This window comes from Serinus canaria, chromosome 9 (assembly GCF_022539315.1).
Source record: "Serinus canaria isolate serCan28SL12 chromosome 9, serCan2020, whole genome shotgun sequence".
NCBI lineage: Eukaryota > Metazoa > Chordata > Aves > Passeriformes > Fringillidae > Serinus > Serinus canaria.
Genome location: NC_066323.1, coordinates 933,502 through 959,660, shown reverse-complemented (window position 1 = coordinate 959,660; position 26,159 = coordinate 933,502). Strand labels below are relative to the sequence as shown.

The 26,159-nt window shown below is 51.1% G+C and overlaps 1 protein-coding gene across 1 annotated transcript; it reads right to left on the bottom strand.

Annotated features, from left to right (window-relative positions):
- Positions 1 to 731: 731 nt before the first annotated feature.
- On the bottom strand, positions 732 to 25,951 carry GMPS (guanine monophosphate synthase). Its single transcript, XM_030226960.2, has 16 exons — positions 25,824 to 25,951; positions 20,719 to 20,900; positions 17,010 to 17,124; positions 15,657 to 15,754; positions 14,587 to 14,690; positions 13,740 to 13,933; positions 13,349 to 13,514; positions 11,779 to 11,930; positions 11,233 to 11,406; positions 9,634 to 9,739; positions 8,997 to 9,112; positions 8,006 to 8,131; positions 7,008 to 7,123; positions 5,569 to 5,699; positions 3,742 to 3,914; positions 732 to 1,262 (listed from the first exon to the last, which is right to left on the bottom strand). Exons 1-16 carry the CDS (start codon positions 25,848 to 25,850, stop codon positions 1,161 to 1,163), a joined length of 2,082 nt encoding a protein of 693 aa, XP_030082820.1. The 5' UTR covers positions 25,851 to 25,951; the 3' UTR covers positions 732 to 1,160.
- Between the last annotated feature and the right edge of the window lie 208 nt (positions 25,952 to 26,159).

Sequence of the window (26,159 nt, the reverse complement as noted above, 5' to 3'; positions counted from 1 at the left end):
CAGTTCAAAGCAAGTATTTCACCCCATAATACTGCAGCGACCTTGCAGCTGAACAAAACACAACTGCTTGAACTGAAAACAAAACACAACTGCTTGAACCCCCTCTTACTGCCTGAATCCAGGGGTAAGAGGGGTGAGCCTGGGTGCACATTCCAGTTGCCCCAGTGGAGTACCAGCAGGCTCCTGGAACCTGCTCAGGTCAGAATCCAGCTGCTTCTGTCATGGGGCAGGAGGCTCAGATGGATGGAAATGGCTTTGCCTCAAAACACCAGAAAGCTCCTGTCCAGTAACCAACTCCAATTATTGCTTCACTACCAAGAGCAGAACAGGAGTGACAGGAGGGGCTGCAGGGCTGGGGAGCTCACCCGAGCAGGGCTCCACACCAACACTGGGATGATCTCACAGAGCGAGCTAAGCACAGCACACCCCAAATCCCCTGCCAGAGCACACCTGCAGAACACAAACCATCACCAGGTACAAGGGAAGCACAGGGGCGGCCCTGGGACACAGGAGGCACAGCCCAGGAGCTCTGCACTCCCAGGTCTGCCCTTCTGCCATCCCAGAGCCACGGCAGGAGCTGGGGGCGCTGCTGTGGCTGCAGGGACAGACACACGGACAGGGCAGTGCCAGGAGAGGCCAGCACTGCTCCCCCTCGCTGCCATGCCCAGGAGCACAGAACAAGGGCACAGCACATGGCATACACAGCTACTCCACGACTCAGCACCCACTACTCCATTTGGCAAAATATTTATTTATAATAAATCCGTCCCAAAGCGGTTGGTCACAAAGAATTAACTCCTCTTACACGTCCAGGCTGTAACAATGCTTTTGGTAGAAGTAAATAAACTGCTTCTCTTCCCACAGTGTACAAAAACAAAGAGACACCGAAATGACAGCTAACAGGACACGGGGGAACTCGGGGCACTGGAGAGGCAAAGGCAAAGCAGAGGGGCCTGGCTGGCAGCGCTGGCACCGTCATTTACCCGTACAGTCTCAGCCCCGCTCGCGTCCCCAGCTCTGGGCTGCAGCCCTGCTCCAGCAGGGCAGGCTGGTGCCGTGCAGCAGCTCCAGTCACTCTCTCACAGTACTGCATGTCAACACTGGGAATGGTTTCTGATATGGTTTAGACTGCACACAGTACTTGGATAGGGAAAAGTGAATTACTCCCACTCCGTAGTTCCTGGGGGCTTTGATGTCAAGTCGTACATCACCCGAGAGATGCCAGGGATCTTCTTGATCTCTGCCACCATCTTCAACACAACCTGTGGGGCAGGGGAAACAGAGTATCAGGAAAAACATGTGTGAAACAGACCTGATGAAAATCTGTCACCCTGATTTTTTAACATTTTCTAAGCCTTCTGATGTTTACATTCTTGTAACTAACTTTCTCACACACTTTCTGTAAATAACTTATTGATTTGCATTCTTTTGTAAAAGAACAGAAATTTGATAGACTGTTGGTTTGTCCAGTGTCATTGGAGAGGTGGCACTGTCACCCTCCAATCCACTGTCACATTTAGAAATCTATAAATGTTAGAGTCAGAAAATAAATCCCCTCTTTTCCACCTTGAGAACAGCAGTGTGTGTGCTTGTGTTACTTGGTGTCCTGTAGTGACAAAAATCACCCTGGAAAAGCTGCAGGGCAAACTGCTGACATCACCTGTGCTGGACACCAGAGCCTGTTGGTACCAGCACATTGCCACCAGGCACGGAATAAAATCAGCTGGAAGAAAACCTCTGCTTTCCAGTGAGAGTCATCTTCCAGAGCTCACAACTAATCCATGTCAGCAGCAATATTCCAGGGGAGAATGTGATGATCCTGAGAAGTTCAGCTTCCTCCAAAATCCCCCAGTTCCCAACACCACCTACATGACCTGCTGTTCTGTTTATAGAGAAAGCACAAAGCATTGCTCTGTATAGAAAAACTTTTTAATTTCCCCCATAAATATGATTATTCTCTATAACCTCTATTACTTAGTTACCACACTACCACCTAGCTTTAAAACAACCATTTTTCATTTTGGAGAATGCAGGGATTTTGTTTGGGGGTGGGTTTTGTGACGTTTGGTTGTTTTTAGACACAAACACTGAGATCAAATGAATCCTCATTTTATACAATGGGATAGTAGTTCACACGGCAACCTGAACTGTTCTTTTCATGGATAGGCTGCCTTAAAGTAGAGGACTTCAGTCATATACAATTACTAAACAATGCTCATATGCTCCTAAATGGTGTTTAAAATAAAAGGTCAATCTTGCTCCTACAGCACATTCCCAGAGGGCCAAAGTACTTGAGTGGACATGGATGAAGTTAGGAGAAAGAAAAAAGGTTGAACCTGACTCTTAAGTCCTCTTAGTGACCTAAAGAGCAAATGGGACACTGAGATGATAAACTGCAAGTTCCAGTAAAAGCAGAAGTACCGAACAAAGGCGATTCCTAAAATCAGGAAATTTCCAACCACTGATGCAAAAATTAACTCCAAATCCCAGGAATGGCTAGGGTATTCTTTCCTCTATAACTGGTGGTATTTTAGCTCAACTCTGCTGGAAAGCCTTTGAATTGTCATACCCACCTGCCAGCCCCTCATTTTGTCAGTTTTTCATCCCAGAACGCCTCAATTTTTTAATGATTATTTATAACAGAGAAAAACAGCAAGAGACTCAAGGTGAAGGCAGCGGGGGTGAGAGGAGAGTGCAGGGAGCAGGACCTGATGAGGGGCAGCAGGGCCTGGGGAGGGGCAGCAGGAGCTGAGGAGGGGCAGCAGGGGCTGAGGAAGGGCAGCAGGGGCTGAGGAGGGGCAGCAGGAGCTGAGGAGGGGCAGCAGGGGCTGGGGAGGGGCAGCAGGGGCTGAGGAAGGGCAGCAGGAGCTGAGGAAGGGCAGCAGGGGCTGAGGAAGGGCAGCAGGGGCTGAGGAAGGGCAGCAGGGGCTGAGGAAGGGCAGCAGGGGCTGAGGAAGGGCAGCAGGGGCTGGGGAGGGGCAGCAGGGGCTGAGGAGGGGCAGCAGGGGCTGAGGAGGGGCAGCAGGGGCTGAGGAGGGGCAGCAGGAGCTGAGGAGGGGCAGCAGGGGCTGAGGAGGGGCAGCAGGGGCTGAGGAGGGGCAGCAGGGGCTGGGGAGGGGCAGCAGGGGCTGAGGAAGGGCAGCAGGGGCTGGGGAGGGGCAGCAGGGCCTGAGGAAGGGCAGCAGGGGCTGAGGAAGGGCAGCAGGGGCTGAGGAAGGGCAGCAGGGCCCGGGAAAGGGCAGCAGGGGCCTGAGGAGGGGCAGCAGGGGCCCGAGGAAGGGCAGCAGGGGCTGAGGAAGGGCAGCAGGGGCTGAGGAAGGGCAGCAGGAGCTGAGGAAGGGCAGCGGGGGCTGAGGAGGGGCAGCGGGGGCTGAGGAGGGGCAGCGGGGGCTGAGGAGGGGCAGCGGGGGCTGAGGAAGGGCAGCGGGGGCTGAGGAAGGGCAGCGGGGGCTGAGGAAGGGCAGCAGGGGCTGAGGAGGGGCAGCAGGGGCTGAGGAAGGGCAGCAGGGGCTGAGGAAGGGCAGCAGGGGCTGAGGAAGGGCAGCAGGGCCCGGGAAAGGGCAGCAGGGGCTGAGGAAGGGCAGCAGGGGCTGAGGAAGGGCAGCAGGGCCTCAGGAGGGCAGCAGGAGCTGAGGAAGGGCAGCAGGCCCGAGGAGGGGCAGCGGGGGCTGAGGAAGGGCAGCGGGGCCCGGGGAAAAGCAACAGGGGCCTAAGGAGGGGCAGCGGGAGCTGGGCCCTCACCTCCTCAGGCACCTCACTGCCCGGCGTGGCAGCAACGCCCGTCATGAAGTCGCTGGTGATGAAGGGCCTGATGACCACAGACCTCTGGCACGAGGGCTGCTTCTGCAGGGGGTCCCGGTCGAAATGCAGCGGGGTCAGGATTATTGGCATCTGGCTGATCTTCCCAGCATAGCCTGCAGCACACACAGGGCACAGTGACACCAGCTCTGCCCTGCTCCCACCTGCGCTTCCCGCTCTGAACCAGGAGTGCTCCTCACCCCGTGGGATCTGCTCCTCATCCTGTGGGATCTGCTCCCTCACGCCCTGTGGGATCTCACCCCATGGGATCTGCTCCCTCTGGTCCCACAGCAGTGGTGCAGCTCTACAGCTGCAAACCAGCACTGGGAGGGCCCTGGCACAGACTCCCAGAGCAGCTGTGGCTGCCCCATCCCTGGAAGGGTCCAAGGGCAGGCTGGACAAGGCTTGGAGCAGCCTGGGATAAGTGGAAGGTGTCCCCAGGGCCTGGAACAGATGATCCCTCATGTCCCTTCCAACCCAAACCATTCTGAGATTCGATAAATTGCCACTTGAGATGATCCTCAGGCATGCAGAAAAATCCCAGCTAATCTGTGTTATCCCTGTAATTCACTGTGAATCAATGGAAGAGCCACTTTCCTTCTCACATTACATAAAACTAGGGGGTTTTATCAGTCCCCATTTCAAGCCAAACAAAGAGATATTCCCAAATAAATCTTTGAAATATTCTTTGAACAGTCTTGGAAACACTCAGGAGACACTCCCCAGTATCCCTGGCTGGTGGTGGCCAGGTAACTCCAGACAATCCCATTTCCCTCATTTTTCAACATCTCCTCCTGAAAGGCAATGCTCAGCTCCCAGCTTCCCTCTTCCAAGGAGCTGAAGGTCCAAAATCCAGGTGTGAGGAGCTCGCAGTGCTCAGGCTCCCTTCCTCTGCCAGCCGTGGCCTGAGCTGCTGCACAGGGAGGTTTTCTCACTAAGCCACAACTCCAGGCTTATTTTTAGGAGCAATTCATTCACACAGAGCCAAGTGTCACCAAAAGTTAGCGAGACACAGCTACAGCTTTACCAACACAGCCAACAGTGTTATCTCAGCCTTTTGAGGTTAATTCTGTACAAATTCTGTTCACACAGCTCTGCAAACCGAGTATGGATCCTCAGAGAGAGGGATCTGTTGTAACTTGATTTATACCAAAGACAGGCAGGGCTGATGCAGTGCTTCCCACACAGATCACATCTCCAAAGGTAACTAAGTAAAAACCTGAAGAGGCTGAACCTCAGAACTGTTTATTCCCAGGCTCTGCCTGTGTAGCACATCCAGGGGACTCCACACTCCCTGGCTGTGCAGGGTTGGGGCTGCAGCTTTGACTTCAAGTTGAGAAATCTGAAACCACCACAGGCTGTGAGCATCACCCCCATGTGAAACCTGGCATCTGGGCTTTCCCCAAAACCAGCACCATTTAAAAACTGTGTCAAGTTCCTTCACCTCAGGTAAACAGTGAGCTCAGCAAAGAGAAGGGATTTGGGTGACTGAGCTGCCTGCCAGTACTTTTTGCACAAGTCTGCAGTGAAGCACCACAGCTTTGAGTTTCATGATGTGTCAGAAGCAAGTCAGTCCCCAAAATCCCCTAAAATGAATTCCAGGAATTTGGCTATCAGCTCCCACAAATTTTCACTGCCATTCCACTAACTGATCACTTTTCTGGAGATGCTTGCTTGCAGGTTTTGACAGTACCACTCTGGTTACACCCACTGGGTTTGCAGGGATCTGGAAACACAGGTCTGACCCCTGGGATGAGGTGGAGCACCTACCAGACTCCCTGAGAATGTTGTGAGCCTCAAAGTCAGCTTGCCGTAAAGTGCTGAGGACTCCTGTGGTCAGGAAGGTGGGGGTGACGTCCGTGGGGGGCTCCTTGACAGGGGGGCCAAACACATACACCACTCTGCAACACACAGAACAATCCACACTGCCTCCAGCCTGCTGCCTCAGAGACAACACAGAGCTGGAAAACAGCACCAGGCTTCATCCTGCTCACAGTTTTTAACAGGAAAGCACCAACCCCCCCATGAAATGCTGCACCTTATTGCTAACAAAGGGGTTCAGCACAGAGCACTAACTGCAATTTATAAATCTACAGAGGTACATCTGCAACAAAACATCGTCTGAATTCAAAGCAGTCACATCAGTTCCATGTTTTTAATCTCATTCCTCGCCTTTCAGAAGCTGCAGGAGAAGCAGCAGAGTTTGAGTGGCCTCGTGCATGGGTTCACCACCAGGTGCTCCCAGCAGCTGTGTGGGCCTGCAGACACAAACCAGGAGTACTTGTCTGAGGTCCAAAGCACACAGATAGGCCAGCTTGCACTGTGGATTTTTGGGTGGAACGCAAAGCCTGCGAGCAGAGCTGGGCAGGAGCCCCCCTCAGTGTGCCTGGAACAGCAGAGGAGCCTGCACAGACCCTGGGGAGAGCAGAGCTCCCAGAGCTGTGGGATGGTCAGGAGGGCACTGCTGAAACCAGCAGAGCTCAAAGCAATCAGGAGTGCTCTGAAGCCAGAAACTGGCTTTTACTTTCATTTTCTGACATACTCTGGAACTGCACAAACAATCCTGATTTATGCCTTCTTTTGTCCTCTCTGCACTTAATTTAAACAGGTGCCTTGCAATTCCAGGTCTCACCTTTCAGAGTAAAAGCTGTCAGTAGGTGTCACTTATGTGAGAAAATGAAGTTTTGCTAAAAGCAATTCTAAGCACTTTTGGCAGAAATCCCACAGCCAGGCAAGGAGGGTATAATTCTCCAGAGCTGATTTCATGTCTAAGCACCTTCAGCTGCTGGAAAAGTTATAAACCTGAGTGGGCAGAAAATGTATCTTGAGAGAGCTCAGCTGAGATCAAACTGCCCAGCTTTGGAGCCCTCCCTGTGCCATCAGAACTGACAGCCCCACACAAATCCCTTCCAGACACAAAGGCAAACCAAAGTGCAGCACATCACAGCTCAGCCCCAGCCCGGAGCCTTGCAGAAGAGATTTGCATAAATTATAGTGGCTGCTGCCTAATCCAAGGATATAGGCCAGCAATTTCTTTTCAAGCTGGAAATAAATCCATATTTTGATTTATTGTGTATTTGTGACCTCTGTATGATACACCTGTCCAACATATAAAAACATCACCCCCCAGATTAAACAGAAATGTCTGCACCTGCTAAACTTCCACGTATGAATTAGACAATTAAAAACAAAGGTAGTTCAGTACTCACCTGTTGATGTTGTGGCACATGCGTGGTATGAGCCTGGCAAGGAACATCAGGGACTCCCAGTGTGGGGCATCCTTGCTGGAGATGCCACAGACGTAGCTGTAGGAGCGACAGTCACCCTGGGGGACACAAAGAGCCACACTGAGTGCCAGCTCTGCTGCCAGAGCCACTCACAGCTCCTCCTGCCCATCCTGCAGGTGACAGCAGCACAGCTGGGGACAACATTTAGCACACACTGAGCTGGTGACACCAGTGAGAGACTGGGTGGGTCAGAAAATAGAGAGCAAGATGAGAGAGCTGTAGAAGGAAATATTCAGGCTGGGGAGACTCATCTACAGTGGCCAGTGTTGGTATTTTGGTGACAAAGCACAGAAATTTGATGACACTGCAGCCTGAGACAGTAACCAAAGCTGACTGCAGAGAGCCACACACAGCTTTAGAGAGGTGAAGATAAAATAGGAGGAGGAATTCAACACAGAGTGCAGAGGAAGGTGCTTGACTGCTCAGTCAGGGAATCTCAGAGTTACTGCACACAGCTCCAGGAGTGCACCTGCACCTGGCTGTGTCTGCCCCACAGGGAAGGGAACCCAGCTGCTGCCCAGATCCCAGTGTGCTGCACTGCTCCAGCTCCTCCCTTCAGGAGGAAGAATCAGCACAGCTCAGAGAAGTGCTGGAAAGGGCAACAGGAAGCCTAAGAGTAGCCAAGTGGGGTTTTACCCAGGGCAGCTGAGCTCTCCTGAGCCTTGGTGGGGCCTGCAGGGTGACAGCAGAGCTCAGGGGCTGCAGTGACCCCCCTGGGCTGGACAGTGCCCCCAGAGAGCCCCTGGCACCGAGCTCAGGGGTCCAAGCCCTGCCCTGCACCCACCAGGACAGGGCTGGCACAGCCTCTGCAGCTTCCCCTGCTGAGCCAGGCTGCATTCCCAGCCCTGCAGCAGCAGAGGGGCTCCCACAGCCTGCCCTGCCAGGAGCAGCTCCCTGCACAGCTGGGAGGAGCCCTGTACCTGCACTCCCACAGTTTTGATGGGCAGCAAGAAGGCATTCAGTGAATGTAGGCTGGTGATCTGCATCAGCTTCTCCTGGTCCTCCTCACTCGTGCACGCCTTCACCCTCTGCAGCAGCGTGTGGGGCTGGCAAGGATGGAATAAACACTGGAATTAAATAAAGCTCCCAGCCCCTCAAACAGAACCTGCACAGCACAAATAAAATTGTAATTGAAGTAACTGTTTGCTTAGTCTACATTTACCCCTTGGAGCTATTTAAAGCATACATCTCATCTGACAATTAAACATCAGCTGAAGCACTTCTCTGTGATTACACTGTGTTTGAAGCTGAAGCTCTCCAAAGCCATAGGGGAAGCTCCTTTCCTGAGCTCGTTTTCTTCTTCACAAAGCTGCACTTTCCAGTTTTATGGCACCACAACTCCATATCTTTTAAATGAAAGGCAGACAGAAATCCCTGCCCTTCAGGATTTACCAAAAAGGTGCTGGAGGCTGTTTTGAACTCACACCTCAGAGCAGACCCCCCCTAATGCCTGACAGCCTCCACAAAGGTCAGCACAGGTAGGAGATGTGGAAGTCAAACATCAGCCACTGAGAATTCCAGGTTTTGGATCAGGGCACTGGGCCAGTTCCTGGCTCCTGCACTTGCACACACCCAGTGATTTTGGGGTGTGCAAACCTAGAATGTTACAACTCCTTCATGGAGGAAAGACCTTTTCCTGTCACTGTGTGATCTCATCTGCACAAAGTTTAACTACAACAGGATCTGTTTATTATTTGAAAGGTAAATAAAGTTCCATTTTCCAGAAATGGTTCAAAACTCTTGCACCAGTCACAGCACTAAAAATTCCACGGAACAGCTTCAATGGAGCTGTACTTGGAGGCAGCATTCCTCACAAGCACAAACCAGCCCTTTTAACCTTTTAGCAGACTAAACCTCCCTGCAGGTCACTACTGAACCATCACTCAAAATTAAAATTTAGCATTTCCTTACCTTCTTCACACTGGCAGAAAAATCTGCCACTATTTTCAAGATGTTGTTTGTTTCTGGGAAGTCTTTGCACACGTAAGGTTCCTCAGCACAGATCACTCTGATTGCTAGGCCAGGACCTGCAAAGCAATGTTGAAAAGACATTATACCAAATAACAGAAGCTGGTTTTCAGCTGGAAGTGTGGAACAGTGAGTCAGTCACTGAGTTCTGTGCATTCTGCCATTCTATCTAAGCTTCAGCTGTCTAAACACCCTCAAGGACAGAAAGAAACCAACCCACAATTGCCAACTTTGCTGTTTTCTAGTGTTGGAAATGTTGAGTATTTACTTTCAAGACAGCAAATGCCCCTTGGAAAGGCAGAGCCAGGCCATTATTCTAGGTCAGACTGACGTGGCAGCTCAGGCAGAGCTCACTGCACTTACTGAGAACTCCCCCTTTGGCTTCTCCCACCAAAGCCACACAAAGGCTCAATCATAAAACATTTTGTATATCTATCAGGCTGCTTTCAAGTCATCTTTCCTGAAAGACTGCACTTAAGTGAAAACCTAAATCAATTTTTTCTGTGTCTGAAGCTCAGTTTTATACTGTAGTTACTCTGGATGTGCTGAAGAACACTGCTGTGATCCAGCAGCTCCATACCTGGGAAGGGATGCCTGGACACCAGCTCTTCAGGCAGACCAAGCTCTCTTCCCAGCACTCGCACCTCATCTTTGTGAAAGTCTTTCAGTGGTTCTATTACTTTACCCTAAAAAAAAAAAAAAACAACAAACCCAGAAAGGCAATTTACACTCCAGCTCACATATCCAAACAAAAAGCCTCAAATGTTTAGGTTCTGGCACCTAAACTGGCCTGACCTCACAGCACCAGTGCCAACGATTCCATAAACACTGGAAAGAAATTCCGTGTAAATGTGGGCTTTGTAGAACAGCTGCAGGACAGAGGGTGAGACCAGGAAGCCCCAGGCTGTGCCAGAAGAATCTGCTGTGGCTCCAGCAGAGCAGACAGAGCTGTAAGGCCACGCTGGCTTTGTCTGCAGGAATTCAGACCTTTCTTGTGCCTGCTGGATGCTCAGACCAACCCCAAAGCCTGGAACACACTTTGTGCAGGGATCAGTATTAGAAATGGGATTATTAATTCTCTCCTGTGGGTGGGAGTTGCTGAGCACCTCCCACCAGATTGCTGGGTGAGGCCTCTCTGCTGTGCTGGTTCTTTCTCAGAGTATAACACAGTCAGAGAACTCAGCATTCCAGTGCCAGAAAACCAAACCAGGCAGCCTCCCACCTTTGCTTGACATGCTAACACTAAAGAGCTGGGCACAGAAAGGTGTTTAAAAGGCTTCTCTGGACTGCACATAAACAGACCCTTGGCAACAGAAGAAACGCAGTAAATTACAAATGACAATGGACTCTCAGGGGCTTTGTCACAGCCATCAGTGCCAGCAGCACAGTCCCTGGGTGGTGCTGGCTGTGGCAGTGCCAGCAGCACAGTCCCTGGGGTGGTGCTGGCTGTGGCCAGTTCCTGGGGTGGTGCTGGCTGTGGCCAGTCCCTGGGGTGGTGCTGGCTGTGACAGTGCCAGCAGCACAGTCCCTGGGGTGGTGCTGGCTGTGGCAGTGCCAGCAGCACAGTCCCTGGGTGGTGCTGGCTGTGGCAGTGCCAGCAGCACAGTCCCTGGGGTGGTGTTGGCTGTGGCAGTGCCAGCAGCACAGTCCCTGGGGTGGTGTTGGCTGTGGCAGTGCCAGCAGCACAGTCCCTGGGGTGGTGCTGGCTGTGTGAGTGCCAGCAGCACAGTCCCTGGGGTGGTGCTGGCTGTGACAGTGCCAGCAGCACAGTCCCTGGGGTGGTGCTGGCTGTGTGACAGTGCCAGCAGCACAGTCCCTGGATTGGTGCTGGCTGTGGCAGGGGCAGTGCCAGCAGCACAGTCCCTGGGGTGGTGCTGGCTGTGGCAGGGGCAGTGCCAGCAGCACAGTCCCTGGGGTGGTGCTGGCTGTGGCCAGTCCCTGGGGTGGTGCTGGCTGTGACAGTGCCAGCAGCACAGTCCCTGGGGTGGTGCTGGCTGTGGCCAGTTCCTGGGGTGGTGCTGGCTGTGACAGTGCCAGCAGCACAGTCCCCCTGGGGTGGTGCTGGCTGTGACAGTGCCAGCAGCACAGTCCCTGGGGTGGTGCTGGCTGTGGCAGTGCCAGCAGCACAGTCCCTGGGTGGTGCTGGCTGTGGCAGTGCCAGCAGCAGCCCCGGGCTCACCTCCTCGCGCAGCTTGCGGATCAGCTCGGTGTCGTTGTGGTGGGTTTTGATCACCTCAGCCTTGCCACTGGCCACCAGGGAAGCACTCTCGATCAGGTCAGGCCTCAGGGTGCCCTGAGCAAGGAAAACCTCCTCGGGTTTCAGGTTCATCTCCCCGATGACCTCGTTGGCAATCTGCAGGAGGGGCACAAGGAGGAAGAGTTCCGGCACTTTTGGGGCTGTCAAAGATCTCGAGAACGAATGAATTTTACAGCAGGGAGCTGGAAAAGCACAACCAACCAGCAAACTCACGATGCCACTGTCCCAGTGCTGAAACCCTCCTGTAACCCCATCTTGTGTTGAGCAGAAAATGGAAAAACCATCCCCAGAGTACAGGAACATCAGTGCCTGTTAAATATTCTCCCTGTCTCTTCCCAAAGGCTTCCGGGTCATCCACAGCTCCCACAGGCACCCACTAATTAAACACCACCACTGATTAAACACTAGAAGATGTACCCAGGAACCACAGTATTTAAAAACTTCAACCAAACAACAAGTAAGCATTACCTTAACAAAGGTGTCACCAATAATTTTCCTCTTTTCTTCAGGACTTGTAGTCATATTTAGGGTCTTGCTAATTCTTTTACGTGGAGTTCTGTCCTCGTCTGAGATGGGCAGAGTTGTTGTGCCATTATAGAATGAATGGGCTGCATTCACCACTGCAGGAAATCACAGGGAGTTTTTTGTTTTTTTTACAAAATCAATAAAGATTTTTGTGCAGATTACAAAATAGAAGTTTCACTTTATTGCTTTAAAAAAAACCCAACAAATAAAAATAATTTCCTGTGACTACTAACTGCATTGAATAGGGCTGCTCAATACCTCAAAAATTAATTTTAACAAGAGCTTTTTATTTCTCTTATTAACCTATTATTTTTCCCATATTGTGAGATTAGGCAGCCACATGCAAGTCCAGTTCCTGCTTCCCTCTCAGATTATAATTTACTTCCTTTAAACAGTTTACAGACAGTGTTTCCCCAAGGCCTTTCTGCAACCAAAATTAAACGCTGCACTATTTACTCATGCTACATTATGCCACTTAATTTAGAGAGGCTCCCAACCCAGAGATCAGCTGGGAGGCTCTCTGGCATCCTTCACCAGCACTGCACTCCCTGACCTACAGAAGGAACACTTGCAGCAAAGGGATTCCCTCAATTTGCTCCTCTGGCTGCCTGCCAGAGCCCAGGTTTATTGCTCCATGGACTGCAAGAATAAGACATGGATTTTCCACTAAAAAAAAAAAAGTAAAGATAAATGTAGAAAAATGTGCTCAGAATGAAGCTCAGACACTGCAGCCCAGGCTGCACTGTGCCAGTGCCACAACACAGGAGAGCTCCTGGGCAAGGCAGAGCCCCAGAGAAGGCAGCCCTGGCTCAGTTCACCAGGCAGCACAGAGCAGCTCGTGCTGCTGGTACAGACTTGGTCTTCTCTGACCTCCTCATACCTGAGGCACCAAAAAACCTCTGAGTCTTCTCATCAGCCACGTCTGGGCACCTGCTGCTCTCTCAGTGAACTCCTTCACAGAATCAAAAAGGCTGGAAAAGACCTCCCAGAGCATTGAGTCCAGCCTTTGATCAATAAACACCCTGCTCTCAAAAGGTCACTTCAAAACCATTAAAATGCACTTCTTTCAAAGCAAGAAAAAATGCTCTGAAAGTCATTTTGGCTATAACAGCATTCAGTCACCCAAATGAGCTCACAGTTAACAAAGAAAGAGACTCAGGATAAGAAATGAAGCCCGAAATGTTATTGAGATGCAGTGAGCTCTGCAGCAGCTGAACAGGATCCCTCAGCAGAGAAGTGACCAAGGCACAAATCCACTGCTCTGCTGTGCCCCACCTGCACAGACACCAACATCTCAAGAGACAGGGCAGCTCCCTATGCTCCCATCAAGGAGACAAGGCCAACACTCCAGGTTTAAATTCTGTGCCCAGGTTCAGTTGGTTCCACATCACTGGCCCCGCCTCAGTAGCAGAGTCTGGAACAGCAGCTCAACAAAACCCGACCCTCAGGGTGGATTTGGGGAAACCAGCACAAGTGCCAGCGGGGGAAGGAGCAGGGAGCAGGAAGGAGGTACCTTTGACGTGGATGCCCAGCTTCCTGAGGGCCTCCTCCACGGCCTGGCTCTCCCTCTTGCGCATGAAGCCGTTGTCGATGTGCACGGCGATGACCTGCTCGCGGTTCAGAGCGCGGTTCAGCAGCGCCGTGCACACCGTGGAGTCCACGCCCCCGCTGAGCAGCACCTGCAGGGACACAGCCCCCCTGTCAGTGGGCTGGGGGCAGGGGGTGAACGCAGCACCCGGCAGGGGAGGGCACAGCACCCACCTGCAGGGAACAAAGCACCGCCCCAGCTGCGCCGCTCCCCCAAAGCCTGGGCACGCAGGACCCACACCAGCACAACTCCCCACCTCCCACATCAGCCCAGCAAGCACCAGTGCAAACCAGCCCCCAGCCCTGACCCCACTCACCAGGACCTTCGAGGAGCCCACTTTCTGCTTGATATCCTGGATGCACTGGAGCTCCCTGTTCTCCACGGTGAAGGTGCCACTGCAGCCCGCGATGTCGTAGAGGAAGTTCTTCAGGATCATCTTCCCGTTCACTGTGAGGCTCACCTCAGGGTGGAACTGTGCCCCATACAGCTTCTTAGACTCATTTGCTATGCCTGGTACACATGACACAACAAAAACAAATAACTGAGCTGGAACTGAAGGCACAGCCAAGTCAAGCAAGAGACTCAAAGTGGCTCTTTGGGACTGGGTAACTCCAGTGGCTTTCAAACCCCGAATTCTACTGTCCCACAATTTCCTGTGACAATCTCTGTGTGATGCTTTCAGTACCTACGTTATTCCTCCTCAGTTGAACATTCATGCAATATTAAATACAGTAACAAGTTAATAAAGCTTTCATAATTAAACAGTGCCTGACTTGTACTGTTAGAGTGCACAGCCCAAACCCCACTGGCACTGCACACCACAGGGCAGGTCTCCCTCTCCCCCGCCTTAAGGGCACAGGAGATTTTATTTATAAGACAAACAACACATGCATGCTTTAAAACAATAAACTGATAAACTATATAAATAATGTTAACTTTAACCACATTTAAATCAGGACCATTGCTTTTAAAGTCTATTTCTTTATAATCATGACAGCTTGACATGCAAACACACTCCAGAAATTGCTAAAAACAATTCATTTATTTGGCAATTAAATAACAAGGGCTATTACTCTGTTCCCATTCGGTTCTAACTCCTGTCTGCCATAATTCTTTACTTTACCAAACATTATCAGAAGACAAATTCAGGATAAAATAAATACCTGCTATGATGTTCCCAGACTGTGCCACCACTTTGAATCCATCAGCTACTTTATCCACACTATCTCCATGAGTGAGGAGCACAAGCTCTTCCTTCTGAAGGCCTCTAAACCAGGATTAAAAACCAGAATCAATTCCAGAAAGAACAAAGACCTAACTCTGCACCTTTCCAAGAGATGCCCTGAGGGATTCCAAGAAAAGCACATCTCGACAGAGCAGGACATTTGAAACGTCTGCAGGATTTCCTTCCCAGGAACTGCCATCTGCAGCTTTGGGATGTCTCCCTTGGAAGCTGCCCAAGTCTCTGTCCAACACACCCCTCCTGCAAGAGGGAACTGATCTTGATTCTGAAAGGTTTGTGGGTTTCTCCTTACAGACAACCCAGGACTGAAGTCCCCTCTGGGACATGGGGAGCCATCTGGAGTCAGTCAGGATACTGGGACTCTTGCTTTTTATTACAACAAAGTGAACTTTTCTTGTTCAAAACTATATGGTTTTGGGACAATCTGGGCACATCAGACAGTTCTACAGGAGCCCTACAGAGGGAAGATAATAAAACTGGAACACCAGGGATGAGTAAACTGTCAGACTTTTCACAAGGAACTTGAAAGCTATACACAGAATTGTCAAGAAATCTATTCTGGTTTATAAAACGTCACAGAGCAGTTTTAAAGGAAGGTAAAAGAGGAACGAGTTTGGATTCTTTGTGCCCTTTCTAAACTGGAGGGGCACCAACAAACACAAGAGCAGCACATAGCAGGAGACAAGAACTTAACTCAAATATTCTCAGATCATGGTGCACTTACAGTGTCCCAGTGAAGACTCTGAAATAAGGAGTTTCCTTATTTCAATATTCCCAGCAAATACACCTGCTTCTTTAGAGCCAAGTGGAGAGTTATCCCTAGGTATTTGTTTCAGTGAGCAACCTGCTTATTTGTGACCACACTTGTAGAAGTTTCATTAGAAAATGTCAGCTAATTTCTCGCTTTTTTAAAAAAAAAATAACCTTCCTCTCCTCCAGACAGCCTTTCCCAGGCTGACAGTGCTTGGATAACTGGAAATGTGTGTGCACCTGAAGAGTGAGCAGGTGTTGTCCAGGGTGATGCTGAACACTCCATCCTCCCGAACGCTCTTCTTGTGCACTGTCCCTCCAAACACCTTGTTCATCATCTGCAGAGCAAAGGGGCCCATGAGAAAGCACCTCCCCAGCTGCACCACTCCACCCCTCACCTCCAAACACCTTGTTCATCATCTGCAGAGCAAAGGGGCCCGTGAGAAAGCACCTCCCCAGCTGCACCACTCCACCCCTCACCAGGACTGCCAACACCTCACCACATCCCAAAGCCAAGGCTATAAGAATTCTCTTCAGAGTTAATCCTGGCTCTGGACTGGGTTCATTCCCCTCTGACAGCAGAGCTGGGGGCACAGCCACACACAGGGAGCAGAACCCCACAGGCAGAGATTTGCAAAATTATGTATATTCCATAGTGTGCAGCTCCTTCCCTCAGAAGTGGCTGCTCTGCAAACCAGCCGAGTACCTGAGCCCACGTCAAAAACCTGAATTTATTCCCTTGGTTTTATTCTGGGACCAACCCTGGAGAAACCAAGATGCAGGAGCAGAAGCCATGCACCTAAAGCAGCCCTTGTCTCCCTGGAAGTTGGTTTTGCTCTGCTGGGATCTACCAGATCCCTGCAGGACCACCAGAGAGTCCAAAGGAAAGTAAGGGTTATCTCTTTTTTTTTTGTGAGGGAGTGTTAAGCACTCTGAAGAACTCTGCTAGGAACAGCCCATGCCTGAGACACTGCTCCACTTGTTTCCAGGAGAGGTGCCTCTTTCAGCACCAGCTGGGCAGAATTAATGAGTGACTGACAGGTAATATTTACCCTGACAAACACAGGGAGTGTGGAGCTCAGTTCACAGCATTGCAGCAAACAAAAACCATTTATGCAACTGATCCCAAACTGGTTTGGGTTGGAAGGACCTTAAAGCTCATCCCACTGCACCCCCCAGGAGCAGGGACACCTCCCACCATCCCAGGCTGCCCCAAGCCCTGTCCAACCTGGCCTTGGGCACTGCCAGGGATCCAGGGGCAGCCCCAGCTGCTCTGGGCACCCTGTGCCAGGGAATTCCCACCCTCCCAGGGAAGAACTTCTCCCTAATCTCTAGCCCAAATCTGCCCTCCTTCAGTTTAGGGCCATTACAAGGTACGGCAGAGCCAAGAGAGGAACACACAGCAAGCTGAGCTCATCCTTGGATGCTCCTGTGGCTCTGCTCTGGCTGGAGAGCAGCTCCTCCAGCACTGCCCCTCCAGCCCATGCAGAAATGAGGCCTGGAGGAGGCTGTGGACAGGCACACTTAATGGCTGGGCTGGCTCCTGGAGGTGTTTCCCAGCCCCAAGGGCTCTGTGCTGTCCCCCAACAGCACCTGCATGCCATAGCAGATGCCAAGCACTGGTTTTCCTATTGTGAATATGGCTGGGTCGAACCAGGGGGCATCTTCTGCATACACAGAGTTTGGTCCTCCAGATATGATGATGGCTCTGCAGACAGAACAGGAAGAAATCATTAATCCAAATACACTGGTTACCTTGAAATCTATTTACTGCAAGCATTGGCACGGTCCCATACCACTCTTAGTACTGATACTTTCTAACAGACATTTTAACACAGATTTCATTACACAGAGCTTGATTTTTGCTGTCAGACCCAGCAGGTTTTCAGGGAGGGATTTCCCCAGTTTAAACAAAGTCAAATATAAACCATCATAGAAAGTGTCTGTATTTTAAATTCCTAATAGCCAACTATCAGCTATGAGAGAAGCAGGATGGCTGGGACAAATGTAGAGTGTTAGCACCAAGATATATATATATTTTTATATATATATATTTACACACACACACAATTTATGAAGTCTGTAACATATGGAGGAGACCTGCAGTCAAAAAAATTCACTCCCTAACTCCTAAATCTGCTGGGGAAAAAAGTCCCTTCATCCATTCTGGTTATGCAGAGATGGCATTAACAAGAAGCTGAGAATTACAAGCTCAATATACACGATCATGTAGAGTTTGGAGTTAATACTTCACACCATAAAAGAAAATTAAACCACCTCAAAGGGGAAGAGAGTTTTTGCAAACCACAGTGATTTCCAGGACCATGAACTGCAGAAGCACCAGTTGGGCAACACTCCTGGCCTCGTGCTGGGATGGAGCAGGGCTGCACCAGACCTTGGACTCAGCACTGTTTGTTTCACAGAGAACATCAAACTTGGCCAGAGCCAGAAGTGCAAAACCAAACCAGACAGGAGCTGCACGAATGGGATTAAGAGAACAGAGTTTTTCTGGCTCTGAGCAGCAGGAGCAGGTACTGTGCTGCCCACTCCTGCCTGTGCCACCAACAGGAACAGCCCTGCAGGACAATCCTCGGCACCAAGGTCACCTGCAGCCCCTCCTGCCAGGAGGGATGGAGCTGGAAGGGGCAGCATTTGCTCCCTGGCCTGCTGGCATCTCCAGGCCAGCTCTGGAACCAGTACAGCTGAGTGGGTGCAGTTTTACACTGAACCACCCTGAAAGCTCCTCCCTGCAGCTCCTGCACAGGCACTTCTGGTCAGCCTGGAGACACGGTGCATTTCCTGACCCTGGACTGCCAAAAAGAGCCTGAACTCTCTCTGTGGCTGCTGGTGCTCCCACTCCAAATAACTCCATGCACAGAAGCATCTGCTCAAGAACATTATTTAATATTAATTAGAACCACAGAACACGCTCCTGGAGCTCAGGGCCACGTCCATTCCCTGGGGAGCCTGGGCAGGGCCTTTCCCTGATCTCCAACCCAAAACTCCCCTGACACAGCTCCAGTGCTCCCTGGGGTTCTAGGAAGGAATTGAAGGAATACAGCCACACCTAAAAGACTGAACATTCTTAAGAGAAGTCAAAATACACTCCTTTAGTCAAAAAGTAGAGTCTTAAACACCTGGGGTTTTCCCATACCAGTTGGAATTTGAGATAATACAGAGGGGTTTGCAATGTGCCCAAGAACTGAAGTTAAAAAGAGTTGAGGCTGAGAGAAGGACTTGAGAAGGACTTGCATCTTCACTTGCATCTTCTCAGCTGTGCAGAAGAAGTCAGAACCTGCACAGGATGATGCAGACTGTGCCAGCTTTCCTGCAGCACTGTGTCATTTCCTGCACACCTATCTGTGTTGGTATGAATATCCCTTTCTATGGTCACCCTAAACCCCTTCCCAGCTCTGGAAAGCCCCTTTGCAATGGATTACAGGCACCCCAGGAACACATAAAAACACCCAGGGAAAATGTGTGCATGGACACCCCCAGGTCAGGACTCCTTCCAGAGCCCAGACTAAACCCAGAGCCAGGATATTGTGGGAAATGCTCATGCCACATTTAGGTGACACTTGTCACTGGAGAGTGCTCTGAACACCGAGGAGCTGGCTTTCCAAACACAGCATGCAAACATGGTTTAGCAAAGTGCTGCCTCTTGCTGCCACCTCAAAGCTCAGCACAGGTGCAGCTCCTCAGCCACTCCATGCACGAGCTGCAGTGTGGGAGCCTGACTGTGACATGGAATATGTACAAATCCCTGCTGTGAAACCACAGACTCAGTCCTGCAGGGCCACAGCTGTTGACCTGTTGGGTTTGCTGACTGACAGTGGACACAGGCAGGTTTTGTGGACACACACAGAGTTACTGACCAGCCTGGGTGACCTGAGCCAACCACCCAGCCTTGGGAAGTGACCTGGGGGAAGAGGCTCTGCCACATTTCAGAGAGCAGCTGTGTGCAATGACAACCCCATGGGTCTAATGCCAGCACTCTGAAGAATTTTCAACTGCTCTGAATTCTTCCCACTGCAAACCTGCATCAACACAAACTATTTACTGCTCCACTAATTATCACTGATTGGAGAAATGCACTTCTGCAGCACTGTCTTATCTGTTACAGAGCACAGCCAAAATCCCACGTGCACCACATTTCTGGATTTGTACCAAACTGACAAGTAAGTACAAATCTTTGGTGATTTGGAGACTTCAGGGTATTCACACAGAAGAGATGTATATCCTAGAAAGCCTAACAAAACACGAAAAATTAATGTACAGACTAGTAAGTAATTGTGAGACCTTTCTTTGCTGCAAACAATGAGTGGAAGTGTCAATTAGGGATTTTTTTTAGCTGCTTCCCAGGAACATCTGGCACGATTTACCACAATACCTTCAGTAGTCAAGATAGTTTAATTAAAAAAAAAAAAAAGCAAAAAAATTTTTTAGAAGGCAACAAAAAATTCAGCAGGTAAAACAGCAAAATCATCTACATTTTAGCAGATAGTTAAAATGCAGCCTCTTGAATGATGCTCTGCAATTGAAATTATCAAAATGACATTAGGAAACAAATGTACAGCATGGAGAGACAAATGTACAAGATGGATCTCTGCCCAAGTGTCCCCAGCACAGCTCAGGTGTTCCTGGGGCCACACTCAGAGGGAATCATCCACACCACTGACATTAGAGAGCTGAATACAGGCAGAGATATAAAAGAAAGGCTTTATAAAATCAGGGCTTAAGCCTGTTGCTTCTTCTAAGTGCAGCTAACCAGCTGGCTTGTAAGTTCCCATCAGAAAGAATCAGAAGGAATAAGAAGCAGTTAGCACAACAACCTACTCTAGCATAAAAATAGGTTGCACCTGTAATAACAGAAGATCAATCCCATAAAAATCCACAAAGAAAAATGTAAACACCTAGCTGAAGAGAGAATCTTACCACATACACACAAAAACACATTTGAGCCATTGAACTGGGCAAGAAGACTACCAGCCACTTGGAGCTGAACACAAGGTCTGTGAAAACTACACAAAATGAGTTATGTGAATAAAGAATTGGCTTTTCCTGTGTGAAGAAATGGAATCCTGTGTGCTTTATTGCAACATCAGAGCTACTGCCAGAAAGCAGGGAATGGCCCAGGAGGTGAGCAGGGAACAGAGAGCAGGGAATGGCCCAGAAGGTGAGCAGGGAACAGAGAGCAGGGAATGGCCCAGAAGGTGAGCAGGGAACAGAGAGCAGGGAAGGGGCAGGAGGTGAGGATAGAGCAAAGAGCAGGGAACAGAGGGTGGGGCAGGGGCAGGCGTACCGGAATCCCTGCTCGCGGATGGCGAAGGCCGGCGTCTCCAGCGGGAAGATCTCGGACTGCACGAAGAGCTCGCGCACGCGGCGGTCGATGACCTTGCCGTACTGCGCGCCCGCGTCCAGGATCACCACGGCGCCCTCGTAGTGGTGCTGCCCATCCTTGAGCTCTGCCCCGGCGTTCTCGGGCTGCCAACAGCACCCACGTCAGAAATCCCATGGAACCACCGACACCCATGTCAGAAATCCCACGGAATCACCAACACCCATGTCAGAAATCCCAAGGAATCACCAACACCCATGTCAGAAATCCCAAGGAATCACCAACACCCATGTCAGAAATCCCACAGAATCGCCGACACCCATGTCAGAAATCCCATGGAACCACCAACACCCACATCAGAAATCCCATGGAACTGCTGACACCCACTCAGCAATCCCACAGAATCACCAACACCCATGTCAGAAATCCTATGGAGTCACCCACATCCATGACAGCAATCCCACGGGGTCACCCATACCCACTCAGCAATCCTATGGAATCATCAACACCCACATCCCACAGGATCACCCACACCCACTCGACAATCCTGTAGGGTCACCCACTCAACAGTCCCATGGGATCACCCACACCCACTCAGCAGTCTCACAGGGTCACCAATACCCATGTCCCACCGAGTCACCCACACCCACTCAACAGTCCCATAGATGTTCCAGTAAGGACACTTCCAGCCGAGACACGAGGCTGGAAAAGGCCTCTGCGAGTGGCCAGAGTCCAGCTGTCCACCCAGCCCCACCACCCTGGGCACAGCTGAACTGTGCCCTCAAGTGCTGCTTGCACATGTTTTCGGAACCATCTCAGGGATGGTGACCCCACTACCACCCTGGGCAGCCCCCCTGGATGCTTTACAAACATTTCTGCCAGGAAATGTCTCTTGATATCTAGCCTAAACCTTCTCTGGCTTTACACTGACAGCCCATTGACTAAGCCAGATCTCTTTAACAACTAACATGTGCAAGGTTTTGCTAATTAGCTATGCTAATTTATGATAAAAATGACAAAGACTGGCCAAGAAACTTCAAAATGCAAAAAAAAAAACAAAAAAACCTTGAACCTTGAAGATTATAAGGACCAGTTGAGGCACTGGCAAGATAAAGGTGCTGGACACCAGCACAGAACATCTACCCCAAGCAGACACACAGACACGACATCCCCATCCCCCAAACCAAACAGGGCACAAATTAGGGAAGAAAAATGCTAATGGTCTAATGAAGGCAGAGCTTTCCAAAGCAAGAGCTCATATGCCCTGATCTCCATCTGCAGCCTCTCCATCTCTTTCCATTTTCCAGCTCCACATGAACCCCAGCACAGCCCATGAGAACTGAGAGCATGGGCCTTTTTCTCAGGCAAAACAGCACAAAACCAAACAAAAAATGTTTTCCCCTGTTACACTGGCTCGTACGCTGAACTTCACTTGACAGTACCTCCTGGAGAGAATAAAAAGGGAAATTGAGAACAAATGTCCCTGCTAAATGATTTAAGAAAAAAAAACAAGACATTTTGAGTGTAGCATTTGAGCAGACTGCACGTCAGAACAAAGCAGTGGCTCCCTCTGAGCCCCTCACGTCTGAACTGCTTGGCCAACTTCAGCCAAATCTGAAAGAGTGCTAAAATACACGAGTTCATTTAAAAAACTTGTGAGGAGAGGCAGCTATTCCATGGAAGTGTCCTTACTGGAACATCCCCAAGGAAGAATCAACAGCCATGCTCCAACACCAAAAATCTGCTACCTAAAAAATTGAATTCTGTCAAGGTGTTCTTCCCCTAACTTAAAGCTTACCCTGTCCTTGTCAAGGCAGATTGGTGAAGGACAAACTGGGAAGGGTTTTACTTTGGCAAACACTGCCTCCAGACACCTTGGAGCTCCATTTCAAGTTCTACTGATGGCAGGTTGGAGCGGTTCTGCTGCCTGCTCCAAACCAGCAGAACCTCCAGCCCAGGATCCATCTGTGTTCCCATCACTGCTGCTCAGGCATGGGGCAGGAATTCAGGCCAGAGCAGCCACAGGTGATTCTGGAGAGCATCACTCTGCTGGACACAGCCTCCCAACAAACACACTGAAATGTCCAAAGTTCACACCAGCTGCAAGAGGTTTTATCTTAATTAAAGCACATAAGTGGGGGAAAAAAATAGTGCTAAATCCCTCAAAAGCCTAAATCCAGGTTAAACTCAGATATTTAATTTTTACCCTTCAGCTGGCAGCCAAGTTGCCTGATGGGGACTTAATGACATTTAGTCCCGGGTTACACAACAAAAAGTGCACATGTTGGAAGAGAGCAAACTTTAGCAGCCTTGCCCTCAGTGAGGCAGTCACCAGAGCTGTCCTCCCTTCCAGTGCAGGGAGGGAATCACTTTTACAGTTATTCTGGGCATTTTCACCAGGCAATTTTTAAATTAGCAGCTCTTGCCAGACAGACCAACATCCTTGTGCTTTCCTGAGCCCATCTTGGGAAAAACACTATTCCTGGCAGTGCTGGTTTTTTATATCAAGTCTTGGATTGTTTCAGAGCAGTAGGTTGTGTCATTTAGGGCCAGAAAAAAGACTAAACAGAAATTACTGTTGGTGTCAGCTCAGCTGGACTGATAGCCAAGCATCCACACCTGTAGCTAATAAATAAATAAATAAATAAATCTGGTTTTCAGTGCCCTACCCCGAGATGCTTTGGGCAGGCAGGTGTGGTTAATGGGGGCATGAGCAACAGTTGTGGGGGAGACAGGAGTGTGAAAACAGAAGGAGCCTGAAGTTACATCAGGAGTAGCTCGAGGAGCACAGTTAAAGCAGCAGAAGTTGGTCTGTGTCCTGAACCTGCACCTCCCTCAGATCCCAGCAGAGGCAGGACAGCAATCCAGACTCCTGTGAACTCACCAGACAAGTAGAACTGTAAAGGGGTTCTGAACTAAGAGAGCCCAATGTACACCACCAAAATCACAGGCTAAAAGAGGAAAAGAAAAAGGGCAGAAAAGTCATCACAGGATCTGGCTTTATTTCTTGAAAGGCACAGTTCCAAGGCTAGGGGTTTTAAACCCCAATTTACCACAGGAAACGTCATTTGATGAAATCCAAAAAGGAGCAGATGCTGTTCATGTGCAGCCAGCACGGCAACTGAGCTCTGCACACCACGGCGTGCCAGCAGATTTAGAGGACACCACACAGCCCAGCTCCTGCAGGGACAGACGGGGCTTATGGAGCCAGCACCTCCTCCTGCTGGGGGCTGAACAGCCCCTAATGAAAGCTCCTTTTCCCCTCAGTACAGGTAGAACCAGCTCTCCTTGCCTTCTGGTCTATTCACACAAAAGTCTGGAGAACGCGCTGGTTTTGAGACCTCCTGTGGGAGCTGCTCTGACACCTGTCCCAGGTGGTCCAGGCACGGGGGCAGAGGCACCACACTGCTGACCCCAGAGTGGGACTGAAAACAGACTAAAACCTCCTGCACACCAAGAGGAGAAAGTCTCTATTCAGCTAACACAAATCACAAGTCACCCTGAACAACACAGACCCGAGACATGACACCAAGGTGCCACCTGAGCTGTGTGGTCACCCCAGCTGTGCTGCCAGCCTCATCCCACCACCTCAGCTCCACCACGCTAACACTGGAGGACAAAATCTTCCATCACTGCTGTTCTTCTGCATCAAAACCCAGTAATTCCGAGTTCTCTGGTGAGCTGAGGTAGGAGAACTCAAACCAGGCTTGGGTTACCAGCCAAGAACACCACAAATCCTGTTCCTCACATACCTACTTAGTGCCTTAAACTGAGTGTTCCTAGCAGCCCACTTGTGCAGAAACAGGGGTTTTTTCAGCACTTCACACACTCACATGCTTGCACGTTGGTCATTAATGCAATTTATAAACAACATTTCTATACAGAGCAGTGCCATTCTGGAGTACTGGAAGGTAGCAGCAGCTCCTCTGTCCGAGCCCTCAGCCCTGAGCTTTCACCACACTGGTAACTCAGGACAAGCCTAAACCAGGAGCCTTGACCTTGCACTTTCAAGCCAGCACAGGTTTTACAAGAGTTTAACTGTTTCCCTGTGGTATTATAATTAAGCAGGTCTAAGAACGCTCACTCGTATTTCAGAGCATAACAGGAAAGCAGCTCCCTCAAACTCAGGCCATCCTCAGAACCGAGATCCCAAATCCTTCTATGAGGGAAGCTTTAACAGCCACGCGTCTCCTGCAGGTGTCGGTGGGCTGCAGGGAGCCGGTCCCGGCACAATCTGCTCTCACTCTGCAGGATGAGCTGGAGCTGCGCACCCCACGGCCAGGGAGAACGGGAGCCCCAGGAGCAGCCCCGGCAGGGGAAGGAAGCTGCGACCACGGCTGGGGAAAAACGGGCCAGAAAACTCACACACAGGGACGAAGCGAGCACTCGAAAACCCTCCAGAGGCACAGCTTCTTACAAACGAGATACGGAGCCGAGAACAAGTCAGGAGAGGAGCACGGAGCAGCAGCCCCGGCCAGGAGGGGAGGTTGTGAACACGGCCAAGGGAAAGCGCGTCAGAAAACTTACACGGGGACCAAGCGGGCTCTCAGAACCGAGCGCCCGATACCCCCGAGTCCCGGGTTTTCCCGAACTAGATAAAGACACCAGAACAAGTCTTTTATCCCGCTACAGCAGCGGCTGCAGGCAGCTCGGTGGGAAGTTGCATTATCAGAAAGCGCTGGAAGTTCCCGCGGCGCACGGCTCGCTCCGCGCCCCGGTGCGCCCGGGCCACGCGGGCACGCGGCCGCCCTGTCCCCGGGACACGGCCCGGTGCGGGGCAGCGGCGGCACCGGGCCAGGGCCGGGGCGGGGAGCCCTGCCCGTGCCGCTGAATGAACCGAGCCCCCGGCCCCGGCTGCGAGCGGGGACACAGCCGGGAGGGGATAGGGTTAGAACAGCCCCGCTCGGGGAATTAATCAGTTAATTAATGAACTAGCGCTCTGCGAGCAGCCAGGGCTGCGGCTGCAGCGCGGGCGCTCCCCGCTCCCCTCCCGGGCCGCGGGGCCCCGCCATGTGGCCGGGCGGGGCGGGCCGGGCCGCAGCCCCGCGCCCCGCGGCCGCAGCACTGACCTTGGTGTCCCCGTTGCACAGGGCCATGGGGGCGGCGGGCAGCGCGAAGAAAGGGCCGCGAGGAGCCGCGGCCGATGAGCTAATGCCGCCCGCGGGAGGAGGAGCCGCCCGGCACGGCCGCTCCGGCGGAAGGGGAGGAGCGGCGCCGGGGTCAGGGGCGGGCCGGGGACACGGCGGGGACACGGCCGGAGAGCCCGGCACACCCGGGCGGTTTGGGCTCTGACAGCGCATTTTGCTTTGTTATCAGGGTAAAAACAATCAGAGCTTTGCAGAGAGTGGGGTTTTGTGCGTGAGCATCCTATGGTACCATGGGATCGCTGGCTGCTTTGGGTTGGG

Bases quoted from the DNA above. Each gene is read 5' to 3' on its own strand.
- GMPS (XM_030226960.2), bottom strand. From the start codon at position 25,850: ATGGCCCTGTGCAACGGGGACACCAAG. The intron at 9,113-9,633 runs GTATGGAGCTGC...ATTGCTTTGCAG, and splicing joins GTCCAGGCATCCCTTCCCAG to GTCCTGGCCTAGCAATCAGA. The intron at 5,700-7,007 runs GTGAGTACTGAA...TGTGTGTTGCAG, and splicing joins ATGTGCCACAACATCAACAG to AGTGGTGTATGTGTTTGGCC.